This window comes from Paramormyrops kingsleyae, chromosome 23, assembly GCF_048594095.1.
Source record: "Paramormyrops kingsleyae isolate MSU_618 chromosome 23, PKINGS_0.4, whole genome shotgun sequence".
Classification (NCBI taxonomy): domain Eukaryota; kingdom Metazoa; phylum Chordata; class Actinopteri; order Osteoglossiformes; family Mormyridae; genus Paramormyrops; species Paramormyrops kingsleyae.
Genome location: NC_132819.1, coordinates 1470640 through 1490000, shown reverse-complemented (window position 1 = coordinate 1490000; position 19361 = coordinate 1470640). Strand labels below are relative to the sequence as shown.

Below are 19361 nucleotides of genomic sequence, written 5' to 3'. Positions count from 1 at the left end.
GGGAGGTCAGTTAAGAATTTCTGTGGGAAGAGACGGAAAGCCCAAATAAATATTAAAAGTAGCCACTGTAAAAGGCCTACCATTAGTGGTCTGTATTTGAATGCTAGGAGTATTAGAAACAAAATTAATGACTTAGAGGCTTTAATTTCTTCAGACAATTACTACATTATAGGAATAGCTGAAACATGAATGAGTGACAATGATGGTGATGAATATAATATGGATGGTTATCCGTTGTTCCGTAGAGACCGAATAGGCAAGAAGGGAGGTGGTGTTGCAGTATACGTAAAAGAAAACTTGCAGGCAAGGGAACTCACTGATAAAAAAAAAAATTCAGAAGCTGTATGGATAAAACTTGATGCTAAAGATTCAAATGGCCTAATTGTCGGGGTTTGTTATAGAGCACCTAATGTAGCTATAGAGGAAAGCAGAATGTTATATGATGATATCAGGATTATGAGTAATAAAAATTATGTGGTGGTTATGGGTGATTTTAATTTACCTGGGATACAGTGGGACACAGTCTCTGGCTCTTCTGTAGATGAACTTGAGATGGTGGAATTAGTACAGGATTGTTTTTTTACTCAGTTTGTTAATACTCCTACCAGGGGAGAAGCCCTTTTTTATCTTGTTTTCTCTAATAACCAGGATAGGATTGGAAAATTAGAGGTTTTAGACCCATTGTACGGTAGTGATCATAACATGGTTAAATTCGAGGTCAATTTTAGTGTCCGAAGAGCAAAGTCGAAATTAAAAGTATACAATGTTAGGAAGGCTAACTTTAATGGTATGAGACGGAAATTAGAAACTGTAAACTGGACAGAGTTAAATAACAAAACAGTTGAAGAGGCATGGGAATTTTTTAAAAGCACATTGTTGCAAGTGCAAGAGGACTTCACACCTGTTTCCAGCAAAACTAAATCTAGGAAACGACAACCAAGGTGGTTTACTAAGGAAATTAAGAATAAAGTCAGGAGGAAAAGGGCTCTGTTCCACAATTGGAAAATAACTAATGATTTCAAAATTAAGCAGGAGTATCTAAGTCTACGGGCAGAGTTAAAAAATAACATTAGGCTATCCAAGAGGGATGTAGAAAGAAAAATTGCATTGGAGGCTAAGGATGACAGTAAAGGTTTCTTCCAATATTTTAACTCCAAGAGAGCACTAAAAGCTGAAATCACTAATTTGCAGGTTATTAAGGGCCTTATAATTGATAGCGAAATTGATATAGTAAATGAGTTTAATGATTATTTTTCAAGGGTGTTCACAGTAGAGAACACAAGTAACTTACCACCGATTAATACAAATACAGCATCGTCTATGAGCAATATATGTATAACTGAGGTTGATGTGATACTAAGCCTAGCTAAACTCAAAATAAATAAATCGCAGGGCCCTGATGGCATCTTACCTATAGTCTTAAAAGAGATGAGGGATATTATTAGCCAACCTTTAACTTTAATATTCCAGAAATCGTTATCTGAGGGTGTGGTACCATCAGATTGGAAGCATGCTCTTGCTAAAGCTTAAAGCTGCAGGGATTTTAGGAACTGTGGCAGCTTGGATCGAAAACTGGCTAACTGACAGGAAGCAACGAGTAGTTATTAGAGGCACAATGTCACAGTGGGCCTCCGTTCATAGTGGGGTACCGCAGGGTTCAATTTTAGGACCACTATTGTTCCTAATTTACATTAATGATATTGACACAAATACATACAGTAAACTGGTTAAATTTGCAGATGTGTGTTTTCAGAATAACTTTCTCTGTAAGTTATTAATTAATACATTGTATGCATATTATATGCCATTGCTCCATTTCATACATATTAACAGAGAGAGCCCCTCACGATTCGTGCGCCAATGTCGTATGGATCATACAGGTACGCCGGCATTGTCTTCGGAGAAATTGTAGTTGGAGGGGCAGTGCTCATATAGGGCTGGCTTACGCAGAAACCTCGTCTTAACCAAGAACAAAAACTGCTCCGAGCAGTTTTGAGACTTAGCTTAAATTGCCATGGCAGCATGCCTCGACTAAAACCTACCCACCTTTTGTAGTACGGGTTAATCGCAAAGTTACAGTACACGACATGTCATCAAGTTACTTACAAAGTTACCCCGATAAGCCAGTAAACCCGCTTCGTAGTACAGGCCACCGATTTAGCACTGATTGAGACAACCTGATTTTGTCAACCCTGCGTTCCCAAATTAACTCCGGGTTAAATCTGATTTGGTTAAACCCCCTTCGTAGTACAGGCCACCGGTCCGTGTAGCATCACCAAACAACAAAATAAGAAGCTGCTCCCCCCGCATGCAAATCCGCTACTGATGACTGGCGGATTCTCGGTGAGATTTGATCGCGGTAACGCCATTCCAGGTTAGATTTAGAGTTGTGTTTTTTTTTTTTTTTTTGCATATACTGCAGAATGCTTTCCGGTCATTCCCCATGACCGGCTTAAGCCAGTCTTTAAATGACGGCTTCATATGACTAGCTAATTGCAGAGACTCTCCTAATATCAACACGTTAGATCACCCTGGCTCAACTGAGGTGAAAGGCAGAGAAATGGCGTCAGCGTCACTCTGATAGGCTATTAATTCCGACTCAGGTCCTGCTAGCACGTATATTATATTTTTTAAATACATGAAGTTATAATACATAGAAAATGGGAAACTCATAATATATTGAGGTGGACGATGAAAAATTTACTACCAAGTCAAATTCCATTTACTACCTTTTAATACCTTTCAAGGGCCTTAGTTTGGTTTGATTTCATTTACTACCTTTTACTATCGCGCGGACACCCTGCATACAAGTGAATGGAAGGTCCCCATTTAGATAGGTACGCCAACATGTGTGAGTGTGTGTGTGTGTGTGTGTGTGTGTGTGTCCTATAACAGACTGGAATCTTGCCCAAGCTGTTCTGCGGTCTTCTGCCCGGTATTTCCTGGGATAGATTTCTGCTAGTATAGAAACTGAGCCATGGGCAAAAAACAAGTGTGTAGAAGGATGTTTGGATGTATATCTGTTTGGCAAGTTTTTCATTACAACAAGTATCTATTAATGTTACAAGGAAATTCATTTTGAGTTTGTGTTTGTACAGTGGGAGGATGACTGCTGAAGAGTGTCTTCACCACCCCTGGATCAAGGTGAGCATGGGTGGCTGTAGGGAAGGAGAAGCTAGAGGAGGGATTCAGTGGTTAATGAAATCAATACCATACCCATTACTGCTGCTCTTACCTTTTTCATCTGTCTCTCCATAGCCTCTCTCAAGGACACAGCAAAAAATAAGAAAGCGTTCTTCCATCAACATGAAGAACTTCAAGAAATTCAATGCTAAGAGGAAGTGGAAGGTGAGGATAGCCATCACCACATATGACCATTTAAAAAATGAATGAAAAAGAGGTGGCTGTTTTTTATTTTATACAGTGGTACCTCGAAACTCAAACTTAATCCGTTCAGAACTCCAGATCGAATCGAAAGTTCTGATCGAATTTTCACCATAAGAAATAATGGAAAACCAATTAATTGGTTCCTGGCCCCAAAAAATTACACCTTAAATATGTTGTGTGTGTTTGTTTTTTTTTTTTTTAGCATTTAAACACAAAATGAACCGGATAAAACAAGAGCATATACTGTACTAAACATATCTAAGCACATTTATCAAAACAGTAATTTTTAAAGTAAGAAAATAAATGTATCCAAACAATTTGTAAAGTTAAAAAAAACAATTCCTTTATGATAAGAAGGCCTATGATGTCATCTACTTAGATTTCCAAAAGGCTTTTGATGTTGTCCCCCACAAGAGGCTGTCACTTAAACTCAAAGCGACAGGTATTTTAGGAACTGTAGTGACCTGGATTGATAACTGGTTAACGGATAGGAAGCAGCGAGTAGTTATAAGAGGCTCAATGTCACAGTGGGCCTGCGTTCATAGTGGGGTTCAATTTTAGGACCACTATTGTTCCTAATTTACATAAATGATATAGACACCAATATATACAGTAAACTGGTGAAATTTGCAGATGACACCAAGGTGGGTGGTGTAGCAGATACTGAACTAGCGGCTCAGCAGCTACAGCGGGATCTTAATTTAATTAGTGACTGGGCCGACACCTGGCAGATGAAATTTAACATAGACAAATGTAAGGTACTCCATATAGGGAGCAGAAATATAAAGTACATGTATTTTATGGGACCTACTGAAATAAAGGTAGCTGATTATGAGAAAGACCTTGGTGTATATGTTGATGCTTCCATGTCTCATTCTCGCCAGTGCGGGGAAGCAATAAAAAAGGCCAATAGGATGTTGGGGTATATCTCCAAGTGTGTGGAGTTTAAGTCAAGGGAGGTAATGCTAAGATTATACAATTCCTTGGTGCGACCTCACCTAGAATATTGTGTGCAGGTTTGGTAACCATATCTTAAAAAGGACATTGTGGCCTTAGAAAAGATGCAGCGTAGGGCCACAAGAATGATTCCTGGTCTTAGAGGAATGTCATACGAGGAAAGGTTATTTGAGCTAAATCTGTTCAGCCTCAAGCAAAGGAGACTGAGGGGGGACATGATCCAGGTCTATAAGATTCTAACAGGTTTGGATGCTGTTCAATCGAATAGTTACTTCAGTATTAGTTCAAATACAAGAACTCGTGGCCATAGGTGGAAATTAGCGGGAGAACATTTCAAACTGGATTTAAGGAAGCACTTCTTTACACAGCGTGTAGTCAGAGTATGGAATAGTCTTCCTGATAACATAGTGCAAGCTGAATCCTTGGGTTCCTTTAAATCAGAGCTAGATAAGATTTTAACAACTCTGAGCTATTAGTTAACTCTATGGAGTGAACCAGGGGCCCCTTGCATGGGGGGGCATTTCTTCCCTCTTTGGAATAATTACCTTATAACTTCAGATATAAAAGTCACAGACACATGCCTGATACCTAAAATCAAAGTTGACCCCTTTACAATTGATTGTAGGAAGTTCAATATCGAAATGAATAACCTGTGTATAATTTATGGACATGCGAATATAACAAAAACAGCTGGAAAAATACAAAATCTGTCTTTGTGTCTTGGATTTTTGTAAATATTTCAAAAACTACATGATGGAATAGGTCCAATTTTAAAAATCTGGTTCCCAAACTTGTTTTCTACATGTGTGCCCAATTTCATATCATTTGATGCAGCCCAACAGGTTTTACGGAGGAAAGAGCAAATGGTGCAACTGGGAGCTTTTCCTATCCAAAACCTAACCTAAACTAATCTGAAACCTATCCAAAATGGCAATAGTGTAACTAGCAGTGTTTTTTGGGGTAGCAACTTTCTTTCTAAATGCATTACCACTTATAGGTCATAAGTAACAATTTGTCACACATCATCACCACACATTTGTAGGAAAATCTATATTTTATTCACACGACTTGTGCCAAACCTATCCAAAACCTATCCAAACTGGCCACAGTGTAACTAGCAGTGTTTTTTGGGGTAGCGTCTTTCTTTCGAAATGCATTACCACTTATGGGTCATAAGTAACATTTTGTCACACAACATCACCACACATTTGTAGGAAAATCTATATTTTATTCACACGACTTGTGCCAAACCTATCCAAAACCTATCCAAAATGGCCGCAGTGTAACTAGCAGTGTTTTGTGATAGCGTCTTTCTTTCTAAATGCATTACCACTTATGGGTCATAAGAAACATTTTGTTTCTAACCCTAACCCTGCATAACTGTGCCCAAACAAAGCCCGACAAGTGCCCCGCATAACTGTGCCCAAACAAAGCCTGACAAGTGCCCCGCATAACTTTGCCCAGACAAAGCCGACAAGTGCCCCGCATAACTTTGCCCAGACAAAGCCGACAAGTACCGTACATAATGTTGCCCAAACAAAGCCGACAAGTACTGTACATAACTTTGCTCAAACAAGGCCAACAAGTGCCCCGCATAACTTTGCCCAAACAAAGCCCCGCGTAACTTTGCCCAAGTGAAAGCCAAAAGCGCTGCATTACTTTGCACACTTCAAAGCTTGACAAAGGCGATGCGGAACTTTTCCCAATGTACCACAATACAAGTGTTACCAAAGCAAATGTTAATTGTAATTTGCTGAATCACGGAATTATAAAAATCTATAGAATAAAAGAGTAAAATGTAAACTGTAAATAAATGTACTTATGTCGGGCATTGCATCCTCTCCGCGCAAAAAAGCGTCCTCCTCCATCGAATCAATGGATAAAAGCGACACTTTCTTCCCCCGATCCACTCATCAAAATCATCTTCTGTGCTTTCTCAACAGTGAAAGTCATCCGAGCCATTTTTCTTCAGTCAAAAAAGTTGTTGTCCGAAAATAACTGGGTAAACTCACGGAGACTACGTGCGCAATGCGTACTCGAGACACTCCCACAAATACTGCACCTGCAGAGAATAAGTTGCGCATTCATGTCCCCAGCGTGAAAAACAATGCCCAATCAGCACATCCCATACCATTTTGCAAACCTTAGACACACCTCTATTGGATGAAGCAAATGACACTGTAATTTGATGTTCATGTAAAAAGTTTATTATGGTGAAACATAACCATGGGCAAAGGTTCAGTGCGTAAAAAATAATGTGCTAGCAGGGAAGCAGGGCATATATCTGAAAAAATACTTGACAATGAAGGATTACAGTGATTGATTTATGTACATAAGAGATCAAGCTTTCAAACGAGGGTAACTTTGTCATTTTATTCATTGGTTTTCTTCTAAAACTCCGAAGATAAAAAACATTGCACGAATGTACAGAATGCCGACTGACATTTTTCCGCGATGAGTGAGCAAGCTATTTGAGAGCATTACAGTCATATTTATGGAAAAATGCGTGTTTTGTCTTAATACTGTGACGGTTTATGAATTATTGGCCGTGAAAGAAATAGTTTGAAGTGCTTAGTTTTCATTTTATTAACACTTATATTTTACTTCCTGACACTCGACCCGTTTAAAGATGGCTACCATGGTCATTTTATTTTTACTTCTTACAAAAAAACCATGGCACAAAAATTAAGCAACTTTCTACAGATATTATCTGAAAGGTTTTTTGTAGTGTAACAAGCCGTTTTTGGTTGATTTGATACATTTGTTTCTTTTATTGAACGTCATTTTTTTTTGTTATTGAAAATTTGGACATATGCGTCCGAACCACTAGGCGGTGACAGTGAAAGAGTTCCCCAAGCGAGCTCGATGGGCCGAATGGCCTCCTCTCGTTTGTATAGTTCTTATGTTCTTAATATGTCCTGCCCCGATCGTCCGCGCTTTCCGTGTGCCACGCCCCCTCGTTAACCCCATGTGGAATCCCCGTGTGATCAGCTGTTTCTGGTTGTTGTCATTAGTCCTCTGTATTTAGTCTGCGTTTCAGTTTGTTTCCCCTGTCTGGTCATTGTATTGTCCGTCTGCGTTTTTCCTGCCTTACCTGTAATTAAACCCCATATTCCCAGATACCCTGATGTCTGCGTCTTTGTCTACGTTCTGTCCCCGCTCGGCAGGACAATATTATTATAATTAAAAGTATTAATGGTTTATTGTTAATATTAAAATAATAAGAAATCTTTATTTTATTATATAATAATTACTGTTACTGTCTTTCATTGTCTAAATGTATTTTTACTGTTTACAAATATGTATTCAGCTAGTGTAAACATTAGGGCTGCCCCCGACTAGAGATATTCCTAGTCGACTAACACTCCTGCATTTTAGCGATTTAGTCGAATAATCGTTAATTTATGATATTAATATAATAACTTGCGTATATACAAGGAAAGGTACAGTCCAAGTTGAAGTTTAACATTTCCATATGACAGAAAATGCTAAAGCATGATATTAGCGCGTTCAAAATGAAAATTAAGCGCTTAAAACAGAATAGTAAAGCGTTTAAAGTATACAGCGCTTACGGACACAAAAATCAGTGGCCGGAATGTTATATGCTAATTATAACATAAAAACAGCAATCAGACTGCCTGTGCATTTTAATAATTTATTATCAAAAATACAAACTGTAACAGTTACATGTCAAACAAACAAACAAAAAAAAAAAACCAGTTTTGAATAAAATAAACTAAAATTTAGTTAGTTTAGAAGACAGAACTAGCAAAAGAAATTGACACGAGATGGCAACTGACGGAAAATATCGCGACCAGCATTTATATACGAGCTGCTGTCTTAGACCCACGTTTTAAGAGCTTGTCATTCTTTGACCAACACGAACGAGAAGATTCGTACTCCACAGTGTCGGATCTGGCAGAAAGTTTATCTACAGAAGCTGCGCCAGAAAGTGATCATGACAGCATTAGCCCTGCAGAGGAGGGTGAGCCCGAACCGAAAAAGGAAAAGCAGGCCGAGATATCCATGCTGATGGCCATTGATGAGGAGGAGCATGCAGAAGAGAAGGATGAACTAAAAATGTACTTGGCAGATAAAACAAAGGTTGATTCGGGACCATTGGCATGGTGGCAAAAAAATGAACATCGATATCCAAAGCTCGCTAAAGCAGCTAAACGCCTCCACTGTATCCCTTCCACATCCACTCCATCAGAGCGCATCTTTTCAAAGGCCAGCTTCATTGTGAACAAGTCGAGAAGCTCCCTTCTTCCCAACAATGTGGACAAGCTGGTGTTCCTCTCACATAATATGAAAAAAATAAAATCGAATTGAAAGCTTAGGTAAGAATGCTTAATTTCCTTTTTGTAGTGTTTCTGTTTGCTATCCGTTAGGCTATAAAAAAAAAGGGTATTTTTATAACGGGTAGGCTATACAAATAAATAAATAGGCTACATATTATTTTATTTATTTGTTTTTATATAATGCAGAAGTTGTTTTTTATTCTGTTAGAAAAATTAGTCTAATGTTTGCAATTTGTTGTTTCAGGTCAAGACTCATCCGTCGTCTTAATGGCAGTTTGCGGCTTTGCTCTGATATTTTTGATTTGTATTAGTGTTCTTTAAATTATTTGTTCCACATTTTGTCTTAAATATAGTTGTTCTAAACAATTTAATCAAATACTTAGGCTGTTAATTTGTTTGCCTTCTTTTTTATTCTAAGTTTTGGTGTTGTGCGATGTGCCATGTGCATTTATTAAATTGTTCGTTTTTGTTAATTTTCCTTTTGAACAATATAAAAATTATATTAATTTTCAAAATTAATAATCCCACACTTTGGAGTTTTTTCCTGACATAATTATTAGCATCAGCCAGACACCTCTCCCACAAGTGCACTTTGGTATACCGCGAGGCACGAGATCGCGTTGATCTCTCATTGCTTTGATGTCATACACTGACTGCGCAGCCCCTGATTGCCTAATTTCACGTGAATTTTTTTGCGACTAACCGACTAATGAAAATGTATTCGACCAAGCCCTCTTCATATCGACTAACGTTTAGTCGACTATTTGGGGGCAGCCCTAGTAAACATGCACGATGCTATCACAGCGAATGCAAAGCTGAGACTGAAGCGTTACCCTTTGTTTGCGCAGAGACGTGCCGCGTGACTCAATTCCCTGTGTGTACAAGTTATCTTAGGTCGGTGTTCACGGTTTGACTTCTGAGATTCAGATCAAGCTCTAGGTAATTTTTTTTCGAACTGGTTGATTCGACTTTTAAGAAATTCGAGTTCTAATGAGTTCGAGAACTGAGGTACCACTGTACTTGCTTCATGAACCTAACTACAGAGGTGAAGCCAAATGATTAGGTAGAATTTTGCCAACTAGTGACATTTTGTATAATGCAGTGTGACACATACAATGCTGTGCAAAAGTCTTAGGCCAGGGGTGGCCAATCTTATCCACCAAGGGCCAGTGTGCATGCAGGTTTTTGGAATAACCTTTAGGTCAGCTGCTCAAACTCAGGTGTGAGGGCTTTTCGGCCAATCAGTCCTGTAATTAGTTATCTAATTGTGGAGTTGCAGCAAAAACCAACATACACAACAGCCCTTTCTATATAAGACTGACACTCCTGTCTTAGGTAGTCAAAGGAAATGTTTAAAGCTGTTAATCTGAATAGCAAGGGAATATGTGCTCAGAATAAAAAACACAATTTAACACTACATATGAACATAGGAAAATTAGGAGTGGCACAACAGAAACTAACAAGTATATCCTTTGTTCTCCAAAAAGTTACTGATATCTAGTTGGATGGCTAGCAGAAGACGGCTTCAGAGGCACCCCAGCCATTACATGTATTCATTAAATTTCACCATCAGCTCAATTCATTAATTTAATTAGTTTAAAGAGTCAATGAAGCATTAATTACCCATATGAGGTGGGGTAGTGATCGAGTCTAAAAATACATGCATATATTGGACAGTTACTCTAAATATTGGGATGACTGTAGGAGAAGTCTGAAAATGGAAGCTGACACACTTTTACAGACATAATGTCAGTTTTATACGAGCACGTCATTTGAACATCATTTTCTTTGTCTGCTTAAGACTTAATGTCACATATACAAATTTCTAGTGTTTCAGATACCATTCATATACAACTGCCTATTCATACATCTGTCTCTTTTCATTTGTTTTCTTCCTGTACAGCTGTCCTATAACATGGTGTTGATATGTTACCGCCTAAACCAGCTACATTCGTTACGCCAGAAGGCAGCCCAGGGATACTGGGAGCAGGTGAGAATTTGTTGCAGGAGGAGATGGCAGTCTGAACTCTAGACTGTTTGTGCAGAATCATTCCTAAAAGTCATCTCATCTGAAATACTTTGTCTTCTCAGAATCCCTCTCAGTGAGTGGTTGGAACAGAATAACATGAAAGAATAAGTGAAAAATAAGTGTTGAGTCCTATTTGGACAGGGTTAGTTTTTTTCTGGGAGAATTAAAGCAATTATCAACTATGTCCGTAATTTTAATCCAGTCCAAATCTGCCCTGTCTGTAATTATTACAAGCCTCCAGAATAAAAATTCTATTGAAGAATAGAATATTTGAAGACATGTACAACATAAATGAATTAGATAATGTGAAATAATTCTAAAATAGAATTTGTTTACTCATACAATGCACCTGGTAGTCTGTCAGCATTCATTAAGAATTGATTCCAATCCTTGGTTAATTTCTGTCTGATACTTCCTGGGTGCAGGTTACTTGCCAAATGAGTCTATGAAAATCCTTCACTTTTTGACAAGTAGGTGACCTGCAGCTGCTCTCTAATAGCTGCACCCCTGACACCCCCCACTTTTATTGGCAGCGAATTTGAATTTTCACTTGTGCTTCTTACTTAGCTAGCTGACCATTACGGTCAGGAAATGGTAACTGCAAGGACTACAGAAATCAATGAAAATTTGTTTTTCCCTTACTAAAACACCCTGTCACACCCTGGAAGAAAAAAAGAGGATAAAGCAGTCAGCAAGTAATCAAGTGCTGGGTATACTCATTTGTAAACTACTGTATGGTTGGGAGGAAAAAGTTCTGTTTTTATTGTGGTTTATTAGTATGTTAAGTGGATAGGTCTACCAAAAATTAAAATTCTGTTGTAATTTGTGTTCTATTCGAGTCAACTGATGTTAAAACAAATCCCATCCGTTCATGTTATCTCTGCTATCTCTGGCAATTTGGGTTAATTACACGCATTTCTTATCCCATCTGAATCAGCCAATTAATTCAGTCTTATATACTGAACCTCCTCAGGTAAAACTAATCCCATCTAAAAGGGCTTCGGGTTCCATGTGTGAACCAGGGTTCCAAGGTGATTTAGTGTGTACTGTTCTGGCCACAAGTTCATTGGTTCTCTTTAAGACCTTGATGTGCGATATGTGGACCGACATTCACTCAAGGTTACACCCTACCTTAATGTCCTGCGCTTCTCAGAGTGGGCCTTTGGGGAACTGGATTATTTGTCATTAAAAGAGCCATATTATGCTTTTCTTTGTTCATGTTTTATTTTTGGGGCCTACTAGAATAGATTTACACGATTCAATGTTCCAAAACACATTATGTTTCTCATACTGCCACTCTGTCTATAACTCTGTCTGAAATGCCCTGTTGGAGCTGTAAGTCCCACCCTTGGTGAGCCTACTGTGCTCTGATTGGTCAGCTTGCCCTACACGTTCTGCCCCTGTCTGAAAAACTTGCTGCACAGGCTGTGGGTTGTATGAGGGTGTGCCAAGCTTGCAGGTAGGTGACCAATAAAGATTGTATTATGAGGTGACCTAACATGTCATGGAAGTAAGGGCAGGAATTCCACTGAGATGTTTCAGGCAGATTATAGAACAGTTATTCCCTTTGGTGTGTACTTTGCAGAGTGTTATATTGCGCATACAGCAATATAACAAACTAAAGGAAGGGGAAAATCGAGAAAAGCATAATAGGTCCCTTTAAAAATGGATGGATGTATGTGAGCTAGATGACAGACAGGATTCCCTGAGACTCAGCTCTGTTTCTCCCCCCCAGAAGGCAGACAGTGACCAGGAGGAGGCACTGGCCAAGCCAATTTCCCTGAATCTCCAAAGATGCAACAGCAGATAATCATGGGGACTGAGAGATTGCGAGAGGACCACTGTCCTACTTGGATGGGTGTGGCATGTACCAACATGAAGTGGCTGTACTTTGTGTTTAAGTAGCATGATACACCAGAAAAGCTGGTTTCATATTAGCCACATTCTCTGCACAGCTTACAGAATGTATTAGACTAGTTTACTCCCAAATGTCTTCAACATGGTCAATGATATGTGGCTAATATTTAATTTTTTTTTTCATAGTTCTTTCATGATTAGTACTTGTATTTATTTTTTTAAAAAACTATTACTTTTTTTCTGTAAATGTATTTCTAACAACTGGATTCTGAGAGAGCTCTGCACAAGAATTCCAATGTGCCTGTAATGTTGGTTTTATGCACAAATGGCAAATAAAAATCTCGTATCGTATCGTAATGACTTATTGGCAGTTTTAGGATGTATGCCATTGTGCGTATAGTAGTTTAACATGCCTTATGTAATATACATTATGACAGATTAGGAATGCCATAATCTATTTTAATAATTCTGTTCTTTCTGCCTTTTATTTAAAATAAAATGTGTGCAAATGTATGTGAATGCAGTACTTAAAGTGTTTGTATACTAACCTGAAACGAGCACTAACAACTTCCCTGCATGCCATTTACAAGGTTGGCAGACTTAAAGCTGGTTCAAACTTCTCCGCACAAGTGCAACATTCGCTCATCCACTCTGCGTATGCAGACGGAAATGTTCTCCAGTCAAGCCGCATACTTTGCACATGCGTACGTGTTGTATTTCTATTATTATTATAATTATTAATTATAATCGTATAAATTATTCTGATATTTTCTGCACATATACCACAACAGTGAGGTTTGTGTCTGTTTCTCTAAGTTTTACAAATTCAGAGGGCCAGCTCAAAGGCTTGCCAACTGGCTGGAATGAGACTTTTACTTCGCGACAAGTCTGTCCTCACATACACACGCATTTGCATGCATGTAACAGTTTTATTACCTTGTAAATGGTCTGTAGGGTTTGCAAACTACCCCAATGTTCATCAAAAACATCCATGTTCATATTTAATGTAGCAAATCGATCATGCGCAGTGTATCCAGAGCATACATCACTGCATGGACACAAATTTGGAGTGCAGCAGGTGCTTGTTCGCGGAGATGCACAGTGACATCAAACTAGTCATAAACGTTTGAGCAGACACATCCGCTAGTACACGTGTGGGAAATATGAACCAGCCTTCAGATAACACTCTCTCCACACGTTTAACTAGGCTAGTATTAAGTACAGTAGGTGGACCATTTCACCAAACCCGTGCAATTTCTGTCCCCAGGACATTATAATACATATATATGCATGAAAAGTTGCTCTTTTATACATGTTATTCTTAAGCAAAGTATCATCCACAATGTCCTCATTGCAAATCAAACATACATAATGTAAAACATTAAGGAAAAATAGAGTATGTCACCTATCCCTGCTCACTAATGCTACACTTCACCATGAAATATAATTAAAAACCTTAAAATCCTTATTCTTTTTGCATTGTCTTGTGACAGTATTTGCCATTTATTCTTTAAATATATTTTCCTTATGGTAAATCAATAATATGCTAGTTAAAATACACATTTTAGTCATGTACCGGGTCATGTACCTTTAACTGTCAGAGAGCTAATAGGGTCAGGCCTGTTGGGGATCAGGGCTGGTGTAGTGTTGAGATGTTGCCCGCTGCATATCAGCACTTGGTCCCAGTTTGACACAACCCATCTGAGTAGGCCCAAGGAAGGTCTTGTCTCTCTGGCAAGACGACCATCTTCCTTTGCGGTCAGGGGAGCTTCAAAAACTCTGCATTTCGGTGGTGGCTCTCTCTGAGGTACAGAGCGTGGACAGTGGCCAGACCTCTGAAGGTAGGTGCACTTGCTTTTGGTCTGGTCGCTCTGATGGCTACCATACTCAGGGTGTAGCTGTTGCTGTGGTGGATCTGCTCCTCCTGACGATTCTGATGTCAATCCTTTCAAAGAGTGTATTATGAGACCTAAGTGAAGGCACTCCTTGGGTGTCTTGTCTGTTGTCTCAGTGTATGCTCCAACCACGGTGAGTGATGTCTCGTTAAGGGAGACATTTTACTCACAACTTTGCTCGGTGGTTGATGGGTGCCCACAAGATGACACTCTTCTGGTCATGGGTGACTTCAGTGTGCCCACTGGCACTGACAGGGCTGCCTATGAGTATTGCGTCCATCCCCATGGGTCTGGTGACCGGCTTGAGAGTAGCTCCATGTTCCTTGACTTTGCAAAAGGTCAGGGGTTGTGTGTCACTGGATCCTGGTTCCAACCCCCTGAGCTGCATCATTGGATTTTTTACTCCAATGCTGGTGGTGTGGTGAAGGAGATCGATCACATCCTCGTGAGCAGACATTGGAGGCTCGTGCAGAACTTCAGGGTCTACAGAAGTGCCCAGTTTGTGAGTTCTAACCACAGACTTGTTGTTACTACTCTAAAGATTCAGCTTAGGTCGAGTAGGCTACCACCTACTAGGAGAATGAGGCTGAACTTGGCCAGACTCCAAGATCAAGCTGTTTCTGATGACTTTGCATGCAGGTTGTGTGAGGAACTTGCAGACTTGAGTGTGACTGCCAACCCTAATGTGAAGTGGGAGACCTTCCATGATAAGACCCCTAAAGTTGTCAAGGGTTGTGTTGGTGTTACCAGTGTTCACAGAAGGATTCATCTCGCAGTGCACTCTGGATATTATTGAGAAGAATCGCAATGCATGACTGTGCAAAAGAGGCAACTACAGTCTGTACCGGGAACTGAAGAGGACAGCTATGAAGGTAGATAAGGAGGTGTTTGTTAGGCGAATCAGTGAGCAGGTGGCACACCATCTGTGGTCTGTTGACCCACATCCTGCTTACAGAGGAATCAAAGCATCATGTACATCGGAATCTGTTCGTCAGAGACTTGCAGTCAGGGCAGGTGATGGAACGGAGGTTACGGATAACACTGCTGCTTGGCCGGCTACGTTGAACAGTTGTTTAAAGCTGATCCTCCGGCTAGGGTGTTGGACACCTCTGGGTCCACAGTTCTTGAGGCTGATTCTCCGATCAGCTGTGAACCATCCAATCTCACTGAGATTGCACATATAGAAGGCCACAAGGATCTGTGGTATCCACGGTGGACTTCTCCAGGCTGGCGGTAAGGCTGTTCTCCTGGAATTGTGGGAAATCTTTGCTTCCATTTGGGAGACAGGCATCATCCCAACTAACTGGAAAACAAGACTTGTAATCTGTTTAACATGAATCTGGAAAGGAAGGGTGATCACCTGGATGCAACAACTACAAGGGAATAATACTGCTCTCAGTGCCGGGTAAGGTCATTCTTTACAGGATCCGTGATCACTTGCTCACCTACAGTACCAGTGACTGGAGCAGTCTGGTTTTATGCCTAAGAAGTCTACCATCGACCACATCCTGGCCCTGAAGGTTCCCATTGAGCACAAGCGAGAATATCAGCAGAGGTTCTTTGCAGCCTTTCTGGATTTTCGTAAAGCGTTTCACTCAATTGATTTGCCCTGTGGGACATTGTGGGGCTTTGTGGGATCACCCTGAAGTTGCTGGATGTCATAGCTGGCCTGAACATTGGTACTGTTAGTGTAGATCGGAGGGAGAACCTCCGTGTTCTTCCCAGTTGATTTTGGGGTTTGCCAGGGGTATGTTCTTACTCCTACTGTGTTTGATGCTTGCATGTCCTGGGTGTTGGACAGGGTCATGGGGTCCAGCGGTTGGGGGGCATCTGTTGGTGGGTGATGGTGGTGCAGGAGTTAGTGCTACCATTCAGCAACCAGAGGGTTGCAGGTTTGAGCCCTGGGTCCTCCTGACCCTATCAAAGTGTCCTTGAGCAAGACACTGAACCCCAAATTGCTCCCGGTGAGCTGGTTGGAGCCTTGCATGGCAGCCTCCACCATCGATGTGTGAATGTGTGGTGTGAATGTGAGGCATAGATTGTAAAGTGCTTTGGTACTCGTAAGAGTAGTAAAAAGCACTATATAAATGCAGTCCATTTACCAATGATTTACTGATCTTGCCTTTGCCGACAATGCTGTGTGTCAGGGTCGGTGTCTGCCCCACCCTGCCCTCTGTGTTCCCTTCTCATTTTGCCAGCAGATGTTGCTGGCCATCATGTCCTCCTCCCTGTTTCTTGCCCTTCAGGCCCAGTGTGTCTAGTCCCTAGTGTATTTTCTCTATTCTCCACATAGGTGCCACATAGGTCAGTGGGCTGATTGTGCAGCTTAGATTTTGTTCCCTTGTTTTGTGGGCTCAAGCCTGGCTTGTAACAAACTATTTTTTTTGCAAATAGTTATGCAGCGTGGTTAAACACTACATCAATGAAAAATACTACAGGTTGTTGTTTACTTACAACCAACGCAACTTATGACTGATCGACTTTATGTGGCCACGACTGCACTGCATCTGGCAGTGTGAGTGTCGCCCAGGGTAAGTATACGACAGTTTCCGGCCCAACTGCTGGCACTGAGAACATCCCCGCGAGACACCCATTCATTCATCTTGTGCTCAGGCTATTGTTCACATACAGTCGTATCTGTTTATGTCATTGCAGCTTAAATGGTGATTTAAAAACAACAGTCAGCCGAAACAGATTACGGTCATAAGTCAACGACGACCTGTATTATTCATGTCTCTTTACAAAGATGGGTGTTTTCAATTACCAAGTGTTTCTGTTGGGTGTTTTTTGCTTGAATACTCTGGAGATGGATGTTCAAGGGATTTCGGACACTTTCATTTAAATGCATAGGAGCACTGTGGTTCTTGGACAGATTATCAAAAAATTTTTTTTATCTTTTATTCTATCTTTTTTTTGTTGGAACCCTTTTAATTTTCACACAGCAATTATGAAGTACTCTCAGTTTACAACAAACTAACTTTTTTTGAAACCTTGTGATTTGAAATTACATTGTCAAAAAACAGATTTTAATATTACTTTTGACATCACAAAAAGTTTCACTTTTTTTTTTTGCTCAGTTTTTGGTAGAGGCTGCTGGGATTGCTGCACTGTGTGGGAGTGGTGTAGACGCTGTGTGCACTTGTGTTGTGTTGTGCGCCTGTTGAAGCGGTTATCTGGAAGTATATTTGAGTGTTTGTGTGCCAGTACGGTTACGTGGGTGGTTGTTGTTTAATTTTTAACTTTTATTTTTTTCCTTGGTCTATGTGAGTACTTGTCTGTCCTTGTTAATTGACAGCGAGTGTTATCGATAGCTGCAGGTGTTGCGTGAGCAGTTTTTCTGTCTGCATACCTTCGCATCAAACACCCGCGGGGTAATATTATCTAACGCCGGTAACATTAACTCTGAAAGGACAGTTGCTCCTGAGCTTTGCTCAGTCGCCAGTCGGGGCCGGGAGGATATTTTCCACTTTTTTCCCCACTCTGGCAGTAACCAGCTTTGAGAGGGTTTTTTGTGGTTTTTCGGCCTTCCTAGAGCAACTTCGCTTTAGTTTAGTTAAACGTGGTTCAGCAGGAAGTTAGTCTCGGGTAAGTAATTGTTAATTTGGTTATTTGAAAAGTTTAATTTAAAGGTTGTTACTGCTCAAAAAAATTAAAGGAACACTTTGGAAACACATCAGATTTCAATGGGGAAAAAATCCTGCTGGATATCTATACTGATATGAACTGGGTGATGTGTTAAGAGTGAATGGATGCCACATCGTGTGATGGAAATGAAAATTACAAACCTACAGAGGGCTGAATTCAAAGGCACCCCAAAAATCTAAGTGAAAAAATGATGCAGCAGGCTAGTCCATTTTGCTGAAAATTCATTGCAGCAACTCAAAATCGTACTCAGTAGTTTTTTTATGGCCCCCATGTAGCTTGTATGCATGCCTAACAATGTCAGGGCATCCTCCTAATGAGATGATGGATGGTGTCCCGGGGGATCTCCTCCCACATCTGGACCATGGCATCACTGAGCTCCTGGACAGTCTGAGGTGCAACCTGGCCACGTCGGATGGACCGAAACATAATGTCCCAGAGGTGTTAACATAAGAACATAAGAAATTTACAAACAAGAGGAGGTCATTCGGCCCATCAAGCTCATTTGGGGAGAACTTAACTAATAGCTCAGAGTTGTTAAAATCTTATCTAGCTCTGATTTAAAGGAACCCAGCTTCCACTACACTAGCAGGAAGACTATTCCATACTCTAACTACACGCTGTGTAAAGAAGTGCTTCCTCAAATTTGTTTTAAAATGTTCTCCCGCTAATTTCCACTTATGGCCACGAGTTCTAGTATTTAGACTAATATTGAAATAGTCATTTGGCTGAACAGCATCCAGACCCGTTAGAATCTTATAGACCTGAATCATATCCCCCCTTAGTCTCCTTTGCTCAAGGCTAAACAGATTCAGTTCAGCTAACCTCTCCTCATAAGACAGTCCTCTAAGACCAGGAATCATTCTCGTAGCTCTTCGTTGCACCTTTTCTAAGGCATCAATGTCCCTCTTGAGGTATGGTGACCAAACTTGCACACAGTATTCTAGGTGGGGTCTTACCAAGGAATTATATAAGTGTAACATCACCTCCCTTGACTTAAACTCCACACACCTAGAGATATAACCCAACATTCTGTTGGCCTTTTTTATTGCTTCCCCACACTGGCGAGAGTGGGACATGGAAGCATCAACATACATACCGAGATCTTTCTCGTAATCAGCTACCTTTATTTCAGTGGAACCCATAAAATATCTGTACTTTATATTTCTGCTCCCTGCATGGATTACCTTACATTTTTCTGTGTTAAATTTCATCTGCCAAGTATCAGCCCATTCGCTAATTAAATTCAGATCCCATTGAAGCCTCTCTGCTGCTAGATCAGTATCTGCTACA

The 19361-nt window shown here is 40.3% G+C and overlaps 2 protein-coding genes across 3 annotated transcripts in view; one reads left to right on the top strand and one right to left on the bottom strand.

The window, feature by feature from the left end:
- The window catches only part of LOC111837915 (death-associated protein kinase 2-like), a 24661-nt gene extending 11617 nt beyond the window's left edge, over positions 1-13044 (top strand). For both annotated transcript variants that reach the window (XM_023800374.2, XM_023800376.2), the window contains 4 exons: positions 3099-3144; positions 3259-3348; positions 10549-10635; positions 12410-13044. In XM_023800374.2, coding sequence (XP_023656142.1) covers positions 3099-3144; positions 3259-3348; positions 10549-10635; positions 12410-12484 — 298 coding nt within the window. In that variant the 3' untranslated portion in view covers positions 12485-13044. The remainder of the gene's footprint in view (positions 1-3098; positions 3145-3258; positions 3349-10548; positions 10636-12409) is intronic.
- LOC140581960 (uncharacterized) overlaps positions 1-19361 on the bottom strand; it is a 90510-nt gene that overhangs the window by 56 nt on the left and 71093 nt on the right. Inside the window, exon 4 of the mRNA XM_072705924.1 lies at positions 1-20. This exon is cut by the window's left edge and continues 56 nt beyond it. Coding sequence (XP_072562025.1) covers positions 1-20 — 20 coding nt within the window. The remainder of the gene's footprint in view (positions 21-19361) is intronic.